General features: G+C 48.6%; 1 protein-coding gene across 2 annotated transcripts in view; it reads right to left on the bottom strand.

Annotated features, from left to right (window-relative positions):
* arhgap23a (Rho GTPase activating protein 23a) overlaps positions 1-19,945 on the bottom strand; it is a 59,653-nt gene that overhangs the window by 33,402 nt on the left and 6,306 nt on the right. The window contains exon 1 of one of the 2 annotated variants that reach the window (XM_070981924.1): positions 13,641-13,847. The exons of the other annotated variant lie outside the window; for it this stretch is intronic. Coding sequence (XP_070838025.1) covers positions 13,641-13,694 — 54 coding nt within the window. The 5' untranslated portion in view covers positions 13,695-13,847. Of the gene's footprint in view, positions 1-13,640; positions 13,848-19,945 lie in introns of those variants that run through there. 2 annotated transcript variants of the gene reach the window in all.

Below are 19,945 nucleotides of genomic sequence, written 5' to 3'. Positions count from 1 at the left end.
GCATGCGGAGGCACATCCACCATCTGCATGTGGGCTTACTGTACATCACCGGAGCCCCCCCCCCCCCCCACCCCCCCATCTGACCTGTAACACTTTGACTGCTGAGAAAACACACAGCACCCCGACACACACTTCACATCCTTTTTCTCATCATAACCTGGCAGCGCGAAGCTCCTGAAGTCAGGAAATCAAAGGCCGACACGCGCTGCTGATCTCAGAGGAGCGATGCCCCCCCCCTCGCTCTCTGATAACAAACACATCAGTGGAAAAGTGAAAGGGGTGAGGAGGGAGGGAGGGGACGCTGGATGGAGTGGAACACGGCCGTTGGTGTAACGGACAGATTAGTTTGGTGATATTTTTTAATCCCTTAACACTCATAACATGACCGCAGGCCAAAAGATTAACACACAGAGGCCTAACCCCCCCCCACCCCCCGCTTTTTTTCCACTGCGGCTGCCTCCCAAGACAAAACACTGCAGTTTTTCTCCTCACTGCTGCACCCACGCTTTAAAACACAGAAGTGTGAGAAGGAGGAATGAGCTGAGGCTTGACGGGAAACACACAGGAAGGAGAGTTTCAGGCTGTGAGTGAGCCTTTAGACGGCGTGTCACAAACAAACCCGCTGCAGACACAACCGAGGGGTGTTTGCTCCAAACACCCCTCAGAGAAAGCACAGAACGGGTGAGTGAAGGACAGGCTGAGGCTGATGCTCATCAGGAACCAGGACAGAGGAGGGACTCCGCTAACGGCAGAATGAGAAGCGTCCTCGGGTCAGAGCGTGAATCCTGTCCCCTGCTGGCGAGACAAACGCTGCACCGACTCAACATGTGGCATGAGAGGGTTCATGTGCTGAAGCAGCGCCCACATGAGGTATCTGTGTCATCCCACTGCTGCTATAAATGAAAGAGTGATGCAAACTGGACCACAAAAATGTGCATGATGCACAGCAGCGGTTTCCAGCCTCGCAGAGGGTCCGCGAGATCAATCTGAGGGGCCACGAGATGAGCGAGGGGACAGGAGAGAGTCAAAAACATACTTTTTCTACACAGATTAGGTATATTTTTCATCAGATTTATCAAAAAAACCTTTTTTCCTCATGAAATACTGGATGCCTGTAAAAATATTCTAATGAAACAATTTTGTTTGTTAAATGTTAAAAAAAAAAACTTTTTTGAAGTGAATTAAGTTTAAAATCAGGAAACATCTGATCAAAGCAGAAGTGAACAAGCTGAAAAAACTAGACATTATGTTTCAAAAGAGACACATTTTGCTGAGTCTTTAAAAAGTATTGACGTTGGACACACACTGATGTGCAGCGATGGAGTCGATATCTCCGTCTGGACAAACATTATCAGTAATCTGTCTGAGTGGATTCCAGAAAAAAAGTGAGAAAAGGATGAAGCTGTTTTAAACAGGTTAATTTTAACTTTAATCTCCAGTAAATCCTCATGCTGCAGAACCTATAGGCCTCTGGCTGCGCTCAGGGTGCAGTTTCCAGCAGCAGCCACTAGAGGGCAGCTGCAACACAGAGTCTACCAGCAGAGGGGTGGAGGAGAGCCCAGTGGGTGCTGAGACACAGGGGACAGAGCAAAGGGTGGGGACTCAACATGCAGCTACATACAGCTCTGCACTGTTTCTGCTGCGATGGCCTGCACGGGGATGTGTGTGCGGGGTGATTAAGGGCAATAAGTCAACCAATGAGCAGTAAGTGTGCTCTTATACTAATGGACATCATCAGAGTCAGGGCCTGGGGATCACAGAGGTCACACCTGTTGTGGGCTTTGAGGTGGAAACAGCCCGGAGACGAGAGCAGGTGGACTCGGAGACGAAAGGTCATGTGATCGACCTGCAGCTGAGAGGAGCTGGGTGGTCCGCCCCCCTCCCTCCCTGACTAACTGACCAGGACTGATAGCACAACAACAACAATGCACAGATTACCCCCGCAGACTGGGGGATTAGAGCAGTTAAAGCAGCCCACCTGACCTGGTCTTCCTCCTCAGGAAGTGAACGCATTATGCGCGCATTCTTTACATGCGCCGCCACGTCAGGTCAGGCCATGTGAGTCCTGTCAGCGCGGAGACGCCGCGTTCACTCCAAATGCACCTTTACATCACAGTGATTCTGTTAAAGCTGCAGAGGAAAGCCGAATGTGCATCACAGCTTCCCTAAACACAAGCTGAGATCTTTGTGGAAGGTTTTCAGTCGAAAGACGACTGAGAAAAAAATATTTTCTGCTTCAAAAGTTATCTGTCAATGAATTAAATTTTTCTCTTTTCAAGACAATTTGTGCAATTCTGGAATAATCTGTTGATTGTTTATTGAAATAACTGTCGAATCACAGTTTCCTCGAGTCCAAACTGTCTTCAGAAGTCTTGTTTTGTTCGACCAGCATCCCAGAAACTATAAATATTCAGTTTGCAGTGATAAAACAGAGAGAAACGCAGCAGGAAATCCTCGTTTTGGAGGAGCTGAAAGCAGAATGTTGATGATCATAAACGACTTCAACAATCAACTGATTTTCTGAATTGCTGCCAAATTTCTCTCCACTTTTAACTGCCTGATCTTCAACTGTCTAAACCACAGATACACTGATGATGAAAATAATCCTCTCTAATTTATACACGACCACGTATTCAGTGTATGTTGGCTCAAGCGAACTGCAAACTGCAGCCAGAAGACAAAAAAAAAGCCTGTTTGGGATTTACGACGCACAAACCTGATTGGCTGACTCAGGAGTGTGGATGTGTGCATCATGCTACATCTGCCACAAGGGATCGTGGGATACATGAGTCAGCCAGCCAGCCCGCCAGCCAAGCATCTATGTAGGCAATAAGAAAGTCAGATAGAGAAAAGAGTGGGAAGGGGAGCACAATGGTGGTGGTGGTGGGGGGGGGGTTAACAGATGTTGGAAAGCGAACACGGGTGAAAAATCTTCCTGAGAATAAAAAATGAGGGCAGAGAGTGATCCGAAGCAGAAGTTGGAGAGAGCAGATGGCGAAGAGGGAGGAGAGAGCGTGTTACACAGTTGCACAGCCATGACATGAGCACATATTTACTCACAAATACACTCTAATTACCTCCCACCTCCCGCCCTCATTGTCCCACCGGCGACCATAGACGCGGGGCCAGACCGCACGACTGAAGGCTAACACGTTAGCACGCGTTCGCTGCCATGCGTGCAGTGAAATCTTGGCATGTTGCTCAATTATTAAACTGTGAGATGAGTATGTTGCATATGAGCTTTTGACCTTGTTTCACAAACTGTGATTAAAACTGTGTGTGTGTGTGTGTGTGTGTGTGTGTGTGTGTGTGTGTGTGTGTGTGTGTGTGTGTTACTGACCGAGAGCACCAGCTAACCACACACCCATTATGCTTCCCTGCACGGTAAGTGGAGAGATGGTGCTCCGCTTTAACCTAATTAGGAGGGAGTGTCTCCTTCTTGATGTTCAGACTGGGAAGAAGAGACAGCTCCACGTTTAACTCGATTCACGTTTTGCTCTCTGTTTACATGCGCTTCCTGCAGTCGTAGCGATTGACAGTTTTGGTTTTACGTGCCTTATGAGGCTTAAAAGACGCCTCTGAAACGTCTGCCACTGCCTCAGCAGTGACGGAGGCTCAAAGTGCTCCCAAAAACAATGAGATCTTGCTGTTTTCATCAGCACAGTGCAGTGCTCTGAGAAAAATGCTAACGTCAGCATGCTAACATGCTCACAGTGACTAAGCTAACATGCTGACGTTCGGCAGGTGTAATGCTTTTACCGTCTTAAATGTGAAGGGAATCAGTTTTGCAGCTTTTGGTCATAAAGCAAACCGACCTGATGATGGCGCTGGAGAAAAAGTTTCTTACTATTCATCCTCAGGGGAGCATGAACGTCTTCAGCTGAAATGTGCAAACACTGTGTAACCAGCTAAAATCAGTCGATAATAAGGAAAACCGATCGTCTCCAGTCACTCAGGCTTCCTTCCACAAATGCAGCCATTCTGCAGGTTTGTCAGCCGTCCTCAACCTCATCACAGTCCCCCCTCACCCATCGCCTCCGTGCTCACGGTTGTCATGGGGGCCAACAAGGTGCCTCTGTTGGATCATGAGAAAAAACCCTGCAGGGAGACAAGTTTGACATGGAGGCATTCACGCTCATTATGGCCTCCAAACTGGCTTTCGCAGCTGATTTTCAAAGTGTGAAGGTTCAGGACTCAGACCTCTCACACCGATATGCACTTTCATACTGTTTCAGCACAGGCGCAGAGACAGGCGACAGCTGTCCGACTGAGCGCTGCCATGAAGCGGCGGCTGGGCTTCGTCAGGTAAACTGCTTCCTCTCGAGTGGACGCATCTGTCTCCTGATGTGTGTATATCGTATGTACCACGAGGCGGTTACAACATCGGGGCCAATGACGACATCTGGCAAAGAGCTAACCCTGCTCGCCTTGCTCTGCACCCCCTCCCCGCCTCCCCTCCTCTCCTCTGTGCTGACCACAACCGCTGGGAGCAATCAGAGCGTCACGTCTGAGCTCCGCTGCAATAAGAGCCAACCCCCCCCCCCACCTCCGTCCTTTTTTTCTGCCTCCTCTTCTCTTTCTTCCCTGGTTGTTTTCAGGAGCAGGCCTCAGCGGCAGAAAACCGCAGGGCTCCAGAAGGCCTCTCGACTCCCTCCACCCCCCTCCCCGTCGACGTCTGGGTGAAGGGCAGCCATACTTTGAGCCCCCTCTTTTTGGCTGCTTCCCTTCCCCCTCTACAAGCCCAGATGTGTATATTTAGCTCATCTCTGCCTCTGTGTAATTAACAGATGAAAATTACAACTTTGGGACGGGAGGATGACGTCGCCGTTCTCCTTGGCTAAAGATGGAGCTGGACGCAAGAGAGCATCGCAGCCTACAGGCCCGAAACCGGGCGGCGGTCCAGCATTTGGGGCGTGGCGGAGGCGATGCTGAGCCAGGTTGGGAGGCTAACTGAGCCAGGGAGGGGGGGAGAAAGAGAGGCTGCAGAGCGGAGTGTTTATTAGAGCAAGCGAGATGGCCTGCCTGCCTCCAACAGGCCCGGAGTTTCCATTTGAGGTCATCTGGTTTCTACATTCCTGCCATGCACCAGCGCTCGCACCATGCCGAGGAAGTCCTCATCGCTCTGCTCACACAGGATCGCACAGTCCGGCCAGTCTCGAAGTGGAGTCCCAGGTGCGGAGGAGACATTTGGGGAGCAGCGAGGGATAGTTTGATTTCATCAAAGAGTCTGCTAAATGAAAGGCAGAATGTGATCACCCGGGAAGCTGTGGATTAAGTTTGGGCATGTGGGGCTTCGCTGGTGCGCACACAGCTTCTGAAGCATGGACAGAGCTCTTAGATTTGACCTCCTCGAGCGGCAAACAAACTGGCGCCATGGGGCAAAACATAATCAGTCTCTGCATTACTTTTGAGCCTGACCAATCAAGTCTTCTCCTGTAAAATCAACATTTTTTCCAATCTAGTCAGAAGCACAAAGCAAAGCCGACCACACGAGCCGACTGATGAAACCTGGTGATTAAATCCAGTGCGTTGCTGACCTTTGCACCTCCTCCTCCTCCTCTGTCCGTCATCACCCAGTGGCATAAAGACGGCGCAGAGATACCGTCTGGCAGAATTTGAATAGAGGAGGATCGGCCCATGCTATCGCTTCATCTGCCTGCTCCTTCCTGTTGACAGACTAAAAGGCGGCTGCAGAGGATGGAGACGCTGCTGGTGATCCCAGCGGCGCTCCGTGTGTTCAATGTAAAGATGAGATCCATACAGCAGGCCAACGCTGATGCTGTTTGTGTCGTTAGCCTCTGTCACTCTGCGTCAGCAGCATATTAACGCAGGACTCGGAGACTGCTGACCCTGCAGAAATTAACTGTCCTCTGTGGTTTTCCTGACTTGCTTCACCCCAGAAAAAAGGTCAGACCTCGGGGGATCATGGGTCTGACTTGTCTGCCTCTTTTGGCTGCCCAGTGGGAAGACAGCAAAGGACTGTGACACACACATATGTTCTCACTCTGTTACTCAGATGAAAGACACTCTGCTCATAGCAAAGAGGAACGCTAATAGAAACATAGTGCCCTGTTAGTTTTCGTTCTGTAAACCGAGAGGGCGGAGAAGAAGGGGGTGGATGCACAAGAATCAGGCCGAAACAAACCTTTTAAGGCGCAGGCTCACGCGCGAATATCCGCCGCTTCAAGGGTGACATTCAGCTGAGTGAAGCATTTAAAAGCACAGCTGAATCAAAAAGAAGCCGACTGCCGGCTGCACATTCAGGCTCAGCGTGAAAAAACAGGAGAATCCTGGAAGGAGATGACCAAAGAAGGCAACAGAGAGCAGACAGCGATCGCTCAAAGTCACAGAGAAATGAGAGAAAAGACAGCTGGGATTTGGGAAAGGTTAAAAAAAAAAGGAAAAACTACCCCATCGAGAAGGACGCTGACAAAGAGAAGTGAGCCAGAGCAGCTCCATGTGTGCAGAGCGGCTGGATTTGCATGCATGTAGTTTTCTGAATGGGATAAGCGGCGTGTTTACATCTTTGATAGCTCGCTTTTGAGCGAGCAAAGCCACAAAACAAACAGAGCCGCCGCACGTTCGGCTGCAATTAGACACGTCAGCAATTAGCAGGATGCACCAAAACATCAATTTGGACTCATCTGGAGCAAAGGGAGGTTCACTGGCATGTTTTTATCAAACAGATGCTGCGCGGTGCAAATTGATCTGAAGCAGACCGTGACAGCCGCTGATACTGGATCATCAAAACTATCCAGGTGGGTTCATTATTGTGAGCTGGATGCAGTTTTTACACGCACAGCACGCTCATGTTTACTGTTCAAGCAATTTTCTGAGCATAAGCTATGATCTACTGCTGCTTTCACGAACGAAAAACAATGAAATCCTCTTGTCTGCTCTGATGGTTCGATGCGATTTTGTCATTGCTGAACGGCTAAATGACAAAAGACGGAACATATTTTTGACCCTTGACCTCACGTTGACGATACGCCTGAACTATTCCTGTCTGTGTACAAATCAAACAAACAAGACACGGCTTGTTGATTAATCACGTTTATCTTACAGTCACTTGTGTTTAACTCTGAGCAGCAAAGCAAAAGATTCCTTCAGAGCTAAAATACTGAGAAGAGTGACATCTCGGACCTTTGATGGACCCTAAAACCTTAAAAAACACATCAGTATTATCCCAGAATCAGCGTGTAAACAGGCGGTGTTGACCGGCAGGCTCAGGAAAACCACAGCGCTCTATCTCCTCCCAGCATCCACAGCTCCTCATTAGCTCTCTGATAATCTCTGTCCCGTGATTTTTGCCTGACTGTCAAAACAAGTCGCCCCTCCCCTCAGAGACCGCTTACAAACAGCAGGAAAGACGAGACAGGTATGAGATGTGTGTGTTTCATGGCTGCACATGCATCCACGCTGCAGCGCTGTGGCCCTGGTTGTTTAGGAAGCACAGATACAGGTCAGCGAGTCAGCGAGCCAGCTCCCTCACCCCACTGAAACGACAGTAACTCACTGCTCGGCTCACAGTTCATCAGCTCCTCGCTGGCCGACTGCCACCAGCAGCGTAAACATCCTGAGAGAAAAACGAGAAAGTTTCAAGCAAACATCCTCGCGCTGCCGAGCAGCCAGAACATGCTGTGATTCGTCTCGAAGTCGTTCACTTCATACTGAAATGTCTCCTTATCAATAACTGCATTGCATAATGCAAATATTTCAGCAGTTACATCACAGAGAGCGAGCTCAGTGCGCCTGCAGCTGTATTTGTTATGACAGGAGCTTAAAGAAATGTTGACAAATGAGTCCATTTCAGATGTTATCAGGTCTGAGTGGTTGCATCTAATTGGCTCAATCAGGATGAAAAACACCACATATGAGGGTTTTGTTTTTCTCCCAAGTAGCTCTCTATTTAAAGAGGCAGCCGGCTGAAGCTCAGTTTACTCCTGATGACGGTAAAAACAGTCGTGTTATGTCCTCTGTGGGTCTGGACGACCTTTTTAAAGCCGGAGAAAATAACTACAGAAGCACTTTCTCTGGTTTTGTCTGTTTAGAGTCTGTTTTCAGCATTGTGAAGTTTTAAAGGCGTTGATGTTTATCATGAGGTGTTGAGAGGAATTGTGGGAAATGCAGCTTCTGTTGCCACTGAGGAAAATGTCACACGTCAATAAGCTTCACGGCAATTAGAGCTGAAACGATTCGATTAACAGTCGACCGACAGAAAACGTCGATCGGTCGATCTATGAGGAAAAAACGCCAGCCGAGCTCTGAGCTCTGAGCTCTGAGCTCCGACTCTGAGCTCTGTGAACTTACAGCGATAGAAGCCTTTCACCAAATCACCCACAGCTGGAACAACCAGGAACAGCCTGTACGCAAACACGCTCGCTCGTACTTGTAGTTCACGAGAGCAGAGCGTAACGTGACGGCTTCTCTGCAGGTTGTGATGGGACCACCTGATTTCTGTTCGCCTTCACTCTCCGTTGCCTCTTTGAGTTCTGGCTGTCACGCTGGCGTCACCCTCCCTCTGTAACTCGTCAGCATTCGGCCTATTTTCTTATCTTCTGCCCTGCGTCGTCGTCCCCCCCCCCCTCCTTCGCTGTCTCTCTCGCATTCCAGTGCAATCCCCGCTGTTGGTAAAAAGCCTGCACAGCTGACCGGAGCGAGACACAGAGCGGCATTCAGCTTTCTGCAAACACGCTTGCTCTTATCATCAGCGTGAAAAAATGTAAACACGACGGGAACGCGGCGCGGAAATGTTCCCATTCGACGTGAGAAAGAGAAAACAAGACGCAGGATCCGATCGGCTGAACGGCAGCCCCTGCTTAACCCCTGCGGCCCCTGTCGCACACAGTGACAGGGGTTCCCTCCTGCCTCTTTAAGCTCTATACGGGGGCCAAGTGTGTGACAAGGGGGGCCCCTGACCTCTGAACCTTGACCCTCTTTCAAACCCGGCCTTGCTGCCTTCAGGCCGATCCCGCAGACAGATACAGACGGAGTCAAGTCTGCATTTCAGAACAAGACCCGGCCTGTTCTCCATTCCTCTTCTGTTCTGAGCATCACATCAACTCCAAGCCCCCCGTGTACAGCCCCCCCCACGACAGCCTCATATTTTCCTGCACAGAAACAACACAGAAACACACACATCCACGCACGGCGTCTCTGCAGGCGCACACACAAAGAGGCACTGACGCAGGCCAGACCATCAACAGGCTGAATCTAATTAGCTCTCATCTGTTTCTGAGAGAGGCTTTGTTTCACACCAAACCTCTTGGAGCCTAAGAGTCAGACGCCACATGAAACCCATCCAGCTGGGACACAAGAGAGGACGAGTCCGCCCTGCACGAGGAGGGGACGACCGGGAGCAAGAGCTGACACTTCTCTGGACAGGTGAGCTGTGGAGGTGAGGTGCTGAAAGGAGGAAAAACTGAGAAATAACACATGAAAGGGGTGAAATTCAAATGAGCCCCTTTAGTCTGACAATAAAGCAGCATAAAATATTCGCCATTTGTCTTGTTATGGTGTTAATTTTACAGCTGACACCTCTACGGAAAGGCAGAGATCAGGCCGTCTGATTATGAGATGCACGTTCCTCGTATCAGCGCAGAAGAGATGCTCCCATCTGATTTGCTGGACCAGTTATCGGTGCAGTTTCCATCGGAGAAAATCAATCCATCTGCGCTTCCCTCAGATAAAAACACTATGAAATATCCTCCTCCACTCACATAAAACACACCTTCAGCATCTCAACTTCGCCGCCATCCTTTTCTGCTTCAGCCAGCCATGTTTTTGTGCACTTCTACAAACACGATGTCATCGAATCCCGTGCACATTCACAGGAACCTCAACAGAACCGATCAACCCCTTCAGCCCAGCAGCAGGTCAGTCACTGCAAACACGCTGTGCAGCCAAGCTTTGTTCAATCCCACAGAACTTCATTCTACACCAGCTATGCCAGCGTGGAGTAACTTTAATTATTAATTACTCATTCATAATAAACAGAATCAGACCTCTGCAATCATTTTTAGTCAGCTTTAACTCTTACAGAGAAAAAAAATCAACTGACTGAGTGACTGACAGGAGGTCAATAAAGATCCATCAGCAATAGAAACACGGCCGCTCTGCAGAGCTGCACCGCAGCTGCCGCTCCCCCCTCGCCACAGAAAACAAGGTCAATGATGACCGATGTCCTCCGCCCACCTAAACACTCGCCGCACGATGTTTGGACAGCATCAAGGACTTCCTGATGCAAACACGAGGGAAGAAGGCCGAATCAGAGAGCTCCATGGAGCGAGCTCTTAGCCTTAGCTTCAGACTCTGGATACAGTGTGCATGCATGTGCGCGTGCGTGTGTGAGAAACACCATGTTTCATGCACCTGCACACAGATTACGAGCTGTGTGTGTGCCTACCTCTGACCCTGTAAGTGTGATGTAAACATGCTGGAGCGCCTACGTTTGTGAACACCTGTGCTCAGCCATGTGTGTGTGTGAATAAAGTGTGTCAACACACACACTCTCCAGGTTAATGATTGTGGATGCGAGGCGTGAGCGGCTGCAGCTGTCGTCTCCAGGCCCGCAGTTGAGGAATGCAGCCGGGGTGACGGTGTCGAGGCGGGAGGGCGGAGGTGTTAAGGTGCGAGAGACGTTTTAATGGCGTTAACGGACTGATGGAGGACAGTCTGTAACACACGCTTCACTGTCAGCAGCTCCACCCACTGAACGGACAGAAAGCAGAGCATGTGGTCCACATGCCAATCAGGTTTCAGGTTGTACGTTCAGCCCGGAGAAATGACAACACTGTTTGTTTTTTCAGGGTGGTAGACAACCCTTACCCACAATGCAATGCACCACAGAAGTGGAGGCAGGGCTTACACCTGGCTGGAATAACAGCGAAAAATGGAAAAACAGCCGTCAGTGTGGCTTTCGTGACGACTTGGAGAAAAGTTTTACAGGCTTTCTGTGAAGTTTCCCAACTTCAGCTTTGGCAAAAGTTCACCATCGCTGCAGCTTTAGTAACATTTGTTGACTTCTGCATCACATTCTGTTACATTACATTGTCTTATTTGTATTTATAGTAACAATAAACTGCAAAGTTTTCAGCTCCTGACCTCTAAAAACAAAGCAATCTGCTAGATGTGACCCCTTGACCTTGTTTTTACTTTAAAGTATAAAAAATAGAGAAAAGTTTGTGAAAACAACATGTTTTTGTTGTTTCTGTCCTGCGAATCGCTTCAGATTCACCTCAGGTCTTGACCTCCGGGTTAGAAAACCAATGATTCACGGTGTAACTGTCCAAAAATTAAAAGATGGCAGCTTCTCCAACTCACATGAATTCCCTGCATTGCAGCATCGTCTGTGGTATGTACCTACGACGTGGTGAAACCATCTGCTAATGATCACAAAAATGCTTTCCTCTGCAGCATCATGCAGCTGTTTCCAGTTAACGTTGCCGTGACCGGGAGCTGATCATGGACCTGCTGGCACAACGGGCCTCTGTGGCCTGAGGTTTGCAACCTTTCTGAGGTGTTTGTCCTGCGATCAGCTGGATCAGCGGGCGTTCAGGGAGGACTAAGAGGCTGTTTGTGGATCGGCCAAAGCCTCCGTCTGAAGTTTGGGTCGTGGCTGTTGTAAGTGATCCTGAGGAAGCTATTAGGAGGCCTGGACACGAGCGTAAAGACAGATCTCAGATCAGGAGAAAGAGCAGAGCTAAAAAGGTCAAGGATCTGCAAAAAAAATAAAATACTCTGTCATCAAGTCAAGTCTGGACACAATCCCAGTGGAGGCTGCGGGATAATGCTGCAGTGTATCAGAGAGCAAACAGCAAACCAGCACGAGCGCCGCAGGGACGAAGGAGGGCTTTACCATCGACCGGCTCGGCTCAAGATCCTCATAAAAGCGCTCTCATGTTTCCCATCATCAATACAGTCGCAGCACTGGAGCATCAGGGCCGCTGCTCGCCCTGCCCTTGGCCCCGCCCTGCCGGCCGCTGCCTTTATTGATCTCACCCACAATCCCCTGCTCTGCTACATTAGAGGAGCCCTCGTAACAACATTAAAGCAGTCCCAGCGGACGCCATCATGACTGCTCTCATCAAGCGGACGCGTCCATCCCTTCCTCTCCACACTGAAACAAACAAAGGCTGATTTACTTTGTCTCATTTTGACAAATTAAACACCGAATCAGGTTTCGGTGTCATTTTGCATCTCGCTGCCGGCCTTTATCGGCTTCATCTAAACCGATTAGAGTTCAATCACAGGGAGGAGATCGGAGGAAAAGACGCGCAGGCTGGTGTACAACGAGGCAGCCGTCATAAAGATGAATTCCTCTGTGAAGACAAGGGAGATAACACGCAGAGAGAGGCTAAATAAGAGCTGGGTGTTGGCTGAGACATGCAGGGTCAAAGGTCAGGTATGAAACAGGTCAGGGTTGGAGTCAGTATAGAAGCTTATGTAAAAAGAGACATTACAAACACCGTACAAGTGTTGCATGGAAAAGATGAAAGTGAACTCAACGTGTTTGAAGGAGGAGGAGGAGGAGGAGGAGGAGGAGGAGGAGGAGGAGGAAGGAGATGCTGTGAAACAGAAGGGCAGCAAAGGTGGGTGGAAAACACACACACACACACACACTCATGTAGGGTCAAAGGAAAACATCTCAGCGCCTCGACCGCATCACACACACAGCCGAAGACCCTCTGAGGTTAAATCAAAGCAGATCCACACACACACACACACACACACACACACACACACACACACACACACACACACACACACACACACACACACACACCGAGCCACATGCCAAACCGTACGCCTCCTCCAACAAGCAGACCACCGCCCTGAGTGACATACCTGACCCCGTGACTTCACTGTGACACATCGGGGCTTCGATAAACACATTCCTGCAGTCAGAGCAGGAGGAGCTGCGCGTGTAACGTGGAGTTCAGTGAGGAAGCAGGAACTTTGTGAGCAGCTGATGAGGGATGAGTGAATCTTTACCGTCTGCACGCATCAAAGCATTACTGTATGGCAGTTATGGGGTGGGGGGTGGGGGTCTTTCCACTGGTGGTCCTCTGATGCTCACTGGCTTTTCCCATCTTTCACTAATAACAGCTAAGAAATTGACTCTTTTATGAGTTTTATATATTAGAAAAAAAAAAAAACAGGTTAAAGTGCTGGAAGTCTGTCACAAAGACGTGGCTCCCAATTAAAGCAAATTAACTGACTAATTTGGGTGATTGGTGATAAAAAAAATTAAAAAAAAATCGCCGCTGATGAAGAGGCACCATCCCTGCTCGGGATGTCCCGTCTCGACTGACCGCCTCCTGGTGCAGCGAGAGGCGGACAAAAGGAGCAGCCAGGCCGTTAAATAGGACTCCGGATCAGTTTTTGGCTCAACTCATTCGGGCTGCGCACCATTTGTCGCCCACAAAGGCGAACAAAAGCAGCAGAAAAGGCAGCGATCAAACACTTGGTTTACAGTATGTCGGTGTGTGTGTGTACACAGCGGCTGTGTAAACTAGTGTTAATCCTCTTAGGAAATCACGCTCTCTGACCACCGCCGCAGCGGCAAACTTCAGCGCGGCCGAACACAATAAAGGTCCGGGTATCAATACAAGGATCGATAAGCAGCTTCGGTTACTTACGTGGTTCTCAGAGTAGGGTGGTATTCCAACAAGGCAAAAAGCAACTCCATTCATTGGACAGCAGAAACGGTTTGGCTGCAACGAGGAGACGCAAATTTGTTGCTGCACGAGCGGCAACAGAGGCGGGCGGTTAGCTCCGAAAGTCACAAAACTCCGCTCAAACTCAAACTTATACGTTCAACACTTATTTCCTTCCTTCCTTAAAAAAAAGCCCCACTCTGTTCCCGTTGTTTCGGGGCCGTTCAGTGCGCTCCCACCCCCCGCCTCCTCCTCCTCCTCCTCCTCCTCCTCTTCTTCTTCTTCCGCCAGACCGCATCAGTTGTACATAACTAAATCCCTCTGTGCGCGAGCGTCTCTGCCTGGAAACTGCAGCTGCGTCGAGACAAGCGGCGGGAACCCGGAAGTTAGGGAATCCTGCCTTCAAAGTAAGAGTCAACAGGAGGAAGCTGGACAAATTTCAACAAAAGCGTTTATTTGCTGAGACCTTCGGGTCATAAACTATTTAAAAGTCTTGTTATCATCACTGGGCAGTTAAAAGAACAATCATAAAGACGTTTCAGTGTTTATCCAAGCACTATCATCAGTTGTACTGCGACAGGAAGTCGCTCTGCAGTTTTGCTTGATTACTCATGACTGAATGTGGGTGAAGTTAAAACATTTCTGGAAACTGTAGATAAACAATGACGGGAGAATTCGTTTCTCATAACTTATGATGAATGTTTACACTCGAAGAAATTAAAGGCTACAAGGCCAGCTGTTATATTTCATCATTATACTTTGGCTAAATATTGAGAGTTTTTGTGGTTTGTTTTTTTTAATTCCCCAAAAATGTGTCCCACTTTTTTCGAGGCTCTTATGGAGGAAATCTTAAACGGAAACACTTGATTTGTGTTGCGGTACACTTGACACTTTGGGAATTGAAGGGAGTCAAGTTAGAGGAGGGTGCGTTGGATAAATTAGTGCGCTCCGCCCTGCAAACCCACAGCGTGCGGGCTCCCTCTGGCTGTGCCAAACACATTTGTGTACAGGATGGGAGGAGTGACTGATGCCAGCAAGACAGTAAGTACAGGAAGGGTTTTAAAAATACATTAAGACACATTCTGGAAATAAATAGTTTAAAAGCAATTAGTCACCTGATGAGCTGATATTAAGTATTTACATCCTTTATTTAAGTAAAACTACCATTACTGCAGTGTGACAATACTTAGAGGTACAATTCTGTGTTCAAAAGTGTAGTAAAATATACTTTATATCAAGCATGCAAGCAAAATGGCCCAGCTGAGTGTTGCAATTTGGATAAAAGCTTAAAATTGGAAAAAATTATTTGTAAAGAATTAATATATAAGCAGCATTTTGATGTTAAAAAAAAAAACAAAAAAAAACATTCTTTCAATTTTAGATGTTTTTGGAACATTATTCATAAACTAACGATTATTTTCTCAGTTAACTGATCTATAATTTGGTCTATTAAGTCTCAGGAAACATATTCAAATTGCTTGTTTTGGGCAAACAGCAGTCCAAAAGTCTTAACTTTTATAGCAGACTAAAAAAAAGCAATGAATATTTGTATTTTTTGCCTAGAAAATGACTCAAATGATTAATTGATGATCAAAATAGCTCCACTGATCGCTACCTCGTAATTGTGATGTACTGTAAATGCAGTAAATCACACCAGGATGCAACAGACAAAATTCGAGGTGCACATAAAAATGGCACACAAGTTAAACAGAGAGTGTGACTCACGATAAACAGATGGATACAGCAGAAAAGGGCTAAACAAAGACTGAAACTCATGTCAGCATTCTTTCCACTCTCAGACAGAATAGACTATAATTCGTATATTCTCGGAAAAGTGTTGACAGACTTGTATTTTTAGCCGCCTTGGCTGCAGATGGATTCTGTCTGTGTGAATCAATAGATGTACAGTAAAGTCAGAGGAAGCTTACTCATCAATAGAGCAGGAAGCTCAGACTGCTGCCAAGAAGTTACCCTACATCTTCTATCCATGGCGTTACGTGTGGAAGGTGTGAACGTTAGCTTTAGCCCACATGCAAGAGGAAAGAAGTGACAACAAATGAAAAGATGCTAAAATTATGGAGACATGGCGCTGGCTCAGAGCTGACGGCCCATGTGGCTACGATTACTCTGAGGGGTGAGAGTATCAGAGAGCCGCTTCAAAAGCCTGCCGGCCTATGGGGAAACAGACTGCAGTCATAGGGGGGAAAAAGCAGCTTACAGGAGCCTTCCCACGCCAAGAGCTGCAGCTGCCAACTCAGCCTTCACCTCAACACGTCTCCTCTGTCTGCTCCAACCTCTGCCTCCGGCCTGCTCCGGGACACCCAATACCCCAGCCAAGGGCTTACAGGGGACACTCTCCAATAGTCCTGCTCATGACCTTCACTCATCTCCCATTTGAGATGGATAATTACCATATGTGACCCAAATCCCCCTCCAGGTTACTCATATAGTGCGGCCAAAGTAGTTTCTGAGTACAGGGCTGCTTGGAAATCCACCGTGGCAGAGTGAGAGAGCAGGGAGGCTTAGCGGCGGTATCCTGGTCTTAAGGTGGGAGAGCAGGGCAGATGGGAGGGTGACGAGGCAGACAGGCCTTTTTCTTTTTTTGGGGGGGGTCAAGGAGCGTGAGGGCTGTCACAGCTGGACTTTTTCTATCTTCTCTGACCTCAGATCAGGATCCTGCAGTCCATGTGTTTTCTATTCCAGCAGACGAGGGGGATAAATCAGTCTGTGGCCTGACACTCCTCTGTGGGAAGAGCGAGCCCATGTTAGTGAACCCCTCCTGCGCTGAGGTTTGTCCACATCTTTTCCCAGATTGCATGCAGATACAAGCTCACGCTACGCATCAATTTGCCTGTCAGACGAGCCAAATGGGCTCTCCGTGATTGATGGCTGCTGGGTGCAGAGAGAAGGAGGAAGATTTGTCACATCTGAGCAGGTGGGCGAGCGGGCTTTAAGTGCTGATTTTGAATAGAGGAAAGAGCTGTAATCAGATCCATATCTAGCCAAAAGAAGTCTCACATGCTGCACTTGATGTCTGAGGACGCCCTCGTCCTCGTGCTGCGTCTCTGGGTCAGCCTTACTCACTGACACACAGCCTCAGGCGCTGGCTACGACCCCATGATAGACTGAGTAAGGCCTGATGTGATTCTGATGAAAGGCGATCTCTTTCCCTGCGGGGGCCGGATGGGGATGAGCAGGGAGCATCCAGAGACCGACAGGCCTCCCCTCGGTCATTACATAATCACACACGCGGCCCGGCGCCTTGTAGGACAAACCCATAAACAGCCATCATCCTATTTACTCGCACGACCGCACAGAATCCCACCTCCCTCTGCTGGCTCGCCAAGCGGCCCCCGCCTGGGCGGGATGAGGTTCCCCCTCTGCTGCTGAGGCTGCAGAGGAGGGATGGAGGGTGGGCATCCCCTGCCCTCCTTCATACCATTCTAGGCCACTTCACAGCGCGTGTGTGCACTGGTATCCTGCTATTAATCGTGGTTACTCCGCGTCTTCTGACTTTTACTCCCCTCCAAGGCTTCTTCCCCCTCATTCTTTCATATCTCCTCTGTTTCACTCCACTCCCCTCAAGTTATTGAGTCTGTCCTCTCAGTAAGAGCCCGTCACCCCCCTCTGCACACACATACTTTCAGTCTGAGGAGTGCAGTTGCCAGATCTTTTCAGCATCATTTACTTTAAGCCTCTACAGTGCGTAACACTCCTCTATCCCTCCACATGATATAGTTGCATTTAATGGAGGCACTTGGATGGTTCTCCAGCAGCTAAGAGCCAAAAAGGCACGATATGCAGGCCCGGCCATGCTATCCACTGCTCTCTCTCTCTCTGCTGATTTAATATAAAGAGCAACTTTCTTCTGAAATGCAATAAGAAGCCCATTATCGCTGTCTGGGCCTGATAAAGAGAAGTGTGTCCGCTGAGCGCTGGGAGCCAGAGACATGTGGACTATGAGCTCACAGGAATACCTACAAGTGCGCTCACATATGTTATAATGTTCAGCTGCTTATCGCCGAGCATGCATGCATGCACCCATACATGACTGAGACGTGGATGTCAGTGAGGAAGGGTTTGGATATTTCTGTGAGATGTGACTCTGCTGTAAGTCTCTCACTCTCCGGCTGCATGTTGACACAGAGGCTCCCGTGGCGTTCCTCTGGAGGGGGTTGCGGGAAGGCCGGCGGAAGAAGGCGGAGGGGTGCGGCGACCCCAGCCTGCATGGAGCCGTAAATTCCCCCTCTCCTCGTGGCAGGAGGAGTCCTCTTTGTCTGGCCCGACAACTGGCACGAGGGGAGGAAACAGCTGACCGGCCGCCACAGACAGGCTTTGTATCTGCGCTGCACAGGCAGGTTGAAACTTGGTGGAAATGTTCACTTCAATTTGTGAAGGACTGAGTCTGATCTGCAGGCCCGTCCGACATCCATTCAAATCCATCACCAGAATCCTTTTAAATATGCTTTTAGGATTTTTCTTTTTACTTATTTCATCGTCTTCATTTCAATAATGCACAAACGCATCAATGCAAATGAAATCATATTCAAATGCTCGCTTTCTTTTTCCCACCATTTTTGGGTCGCCATTGCTCTCCCTTCATTTCCCAGTGGTATGAAAATTAATAAGCAGGCCCTGGAAACTTGCTTGAGTTGTGTAACGCATGACAGTCTGCATTCATTTGGCTGCGACATTATCATTGAGTTATGCTGCAGTTTAAGTGCAGCTTAATTTCAAGAGTCTGCGCTGCGTCACAGTAACTTTGACAAAACTGCAATGAGTTGCTCAACTCAAGGGTTCAAGGGTCTGCAAATGGGCTTTCAGTCTGCGCTAAAATGAGCACAAATCAACAGACGTCTGGAAAACCAGAAAAAAAGATGTTTGAACTTCTAAAACGTGGACTCTAAATTATTAGTTGTGATGTTGTTTTTATGTTCAAGAAGGACCATCTACCACATCTTCTAAGGATGGCATGTAGGCCCAGTTTTTGACATTCAATCCAACCCTTAACTCTACTCTTGGTCTCGTCCGTCGTCTCTGCTCCTCTGCTGACCCGTCTCCTCTCCTCGCCTCATCCCGCGCTACATTTCACTGTAATCCCCCTCATCTCTTGCAGCTGCCTCGCTCATTCTCCTGCAGGCTGCAGCAGCTCGGACAGAGACGGCGGCTGCTGCAGGCAGGTTGGAGAAGACGCTGGGCTGGGTGGGATACAGGAGGGAATGACTCACAGAGGCTAAGGACTTTCTCAACTTTCACTCTAGCCCTGTTTCCACTGGTTTTCACCACTGATACCGCCATCAGCATCTCCTCATTGTTAACCTTTGCTGGGTTTTCGACTGTTCCGAAACAGTCCTATCTTCTCGAACAAGCTGATACGCTATCTCGCCCCTCACATGAACTGCTGAGCCTCCGCTTCATGCAGTTTTCTTTTGCAGCCTTAACATGGCGAGAGCTGATTAGAGAGGCCATATGGGAGTGTTCGAGATAAAGGAACAAAGAGAAGGAAACGAGTCCGACGGGGAGAGTGGTGGATGTTCAGGTGTCACAGTTTGCACAAATGACCACAGATTCAACTCCCAAATGTCTCCAGTCTGTCTCCATCAGCCCATTCCTCAAAGCTCCAGGCGAACACAACCCACTGAATCACATCCAGGGTATTCCACTGTTTCTAAAAATGTTAGCTGTTACTATAAATGCTGGGCGCGCATTCTTCAAAGGACATCCCAGTAGTGCCCCCCTCCACCTTCTCTTTCCCTTAAACCTCTTCTGAGAGGGAAAACAAACAGACACTCATAGTTCCAGTAGCAGCACAGCGAGTTTCCTTCCTGCTGCCCGTCACCTCATAAAGGCCCGACGTGTTTGCCGCCTCTTTACCTTTCGCGGCTCCACTTCCTGCCTCGAGCATCACTTCCCGCGGCACAGCGGGGGAGACAATGGAAATGAGCTCTGAGGGTGAAATGTTTCTCCAAGTCCCATGTGGGAACCCGTTTGTCTGATATCAGCACAACATCAGAGGTTTCTGCTGGTCACTGATGAGTCAAGAATGCCCTAAAATTACTCACCTACAATTGGAATCACATGTTATTGGAGTAGGTGTCATGTTCCTGAACACACCAGCCTGAATACACAAAGGAAAATGGACAATTGGGCGATTTTCTTTTTTTACACTTGGAAAAACCCAGCTTACACATCCTATGATTACTGTATGGATGCTTCAAGGCAACTTCCCTAAGTACATCAGATAGAGAAATCTGCCTTCATACCAGAAACTTTTCAATGAACACGCT

This window comes from Chaetodon trifascialis, chromosome 15 (assembly GCF_039877785.1).
Source record: "Chaetodon trifascialis isolate fChaTrf1 chromosome 15, fChaTrf1.hap1, whole genome shotgun sequence".
Classification (NCBI taxonomy): Eukaryota; Metazoa; Chordata; class Actinopteri; order Chaetodontiformes; family Chaetodontidae; genus Chaetodon; species Chaetodon trifascialis.
Note: the sequence above shows the minus strand (reverse complement) of the source record. Positions and strands in the feature narration are given on the sequence as shown.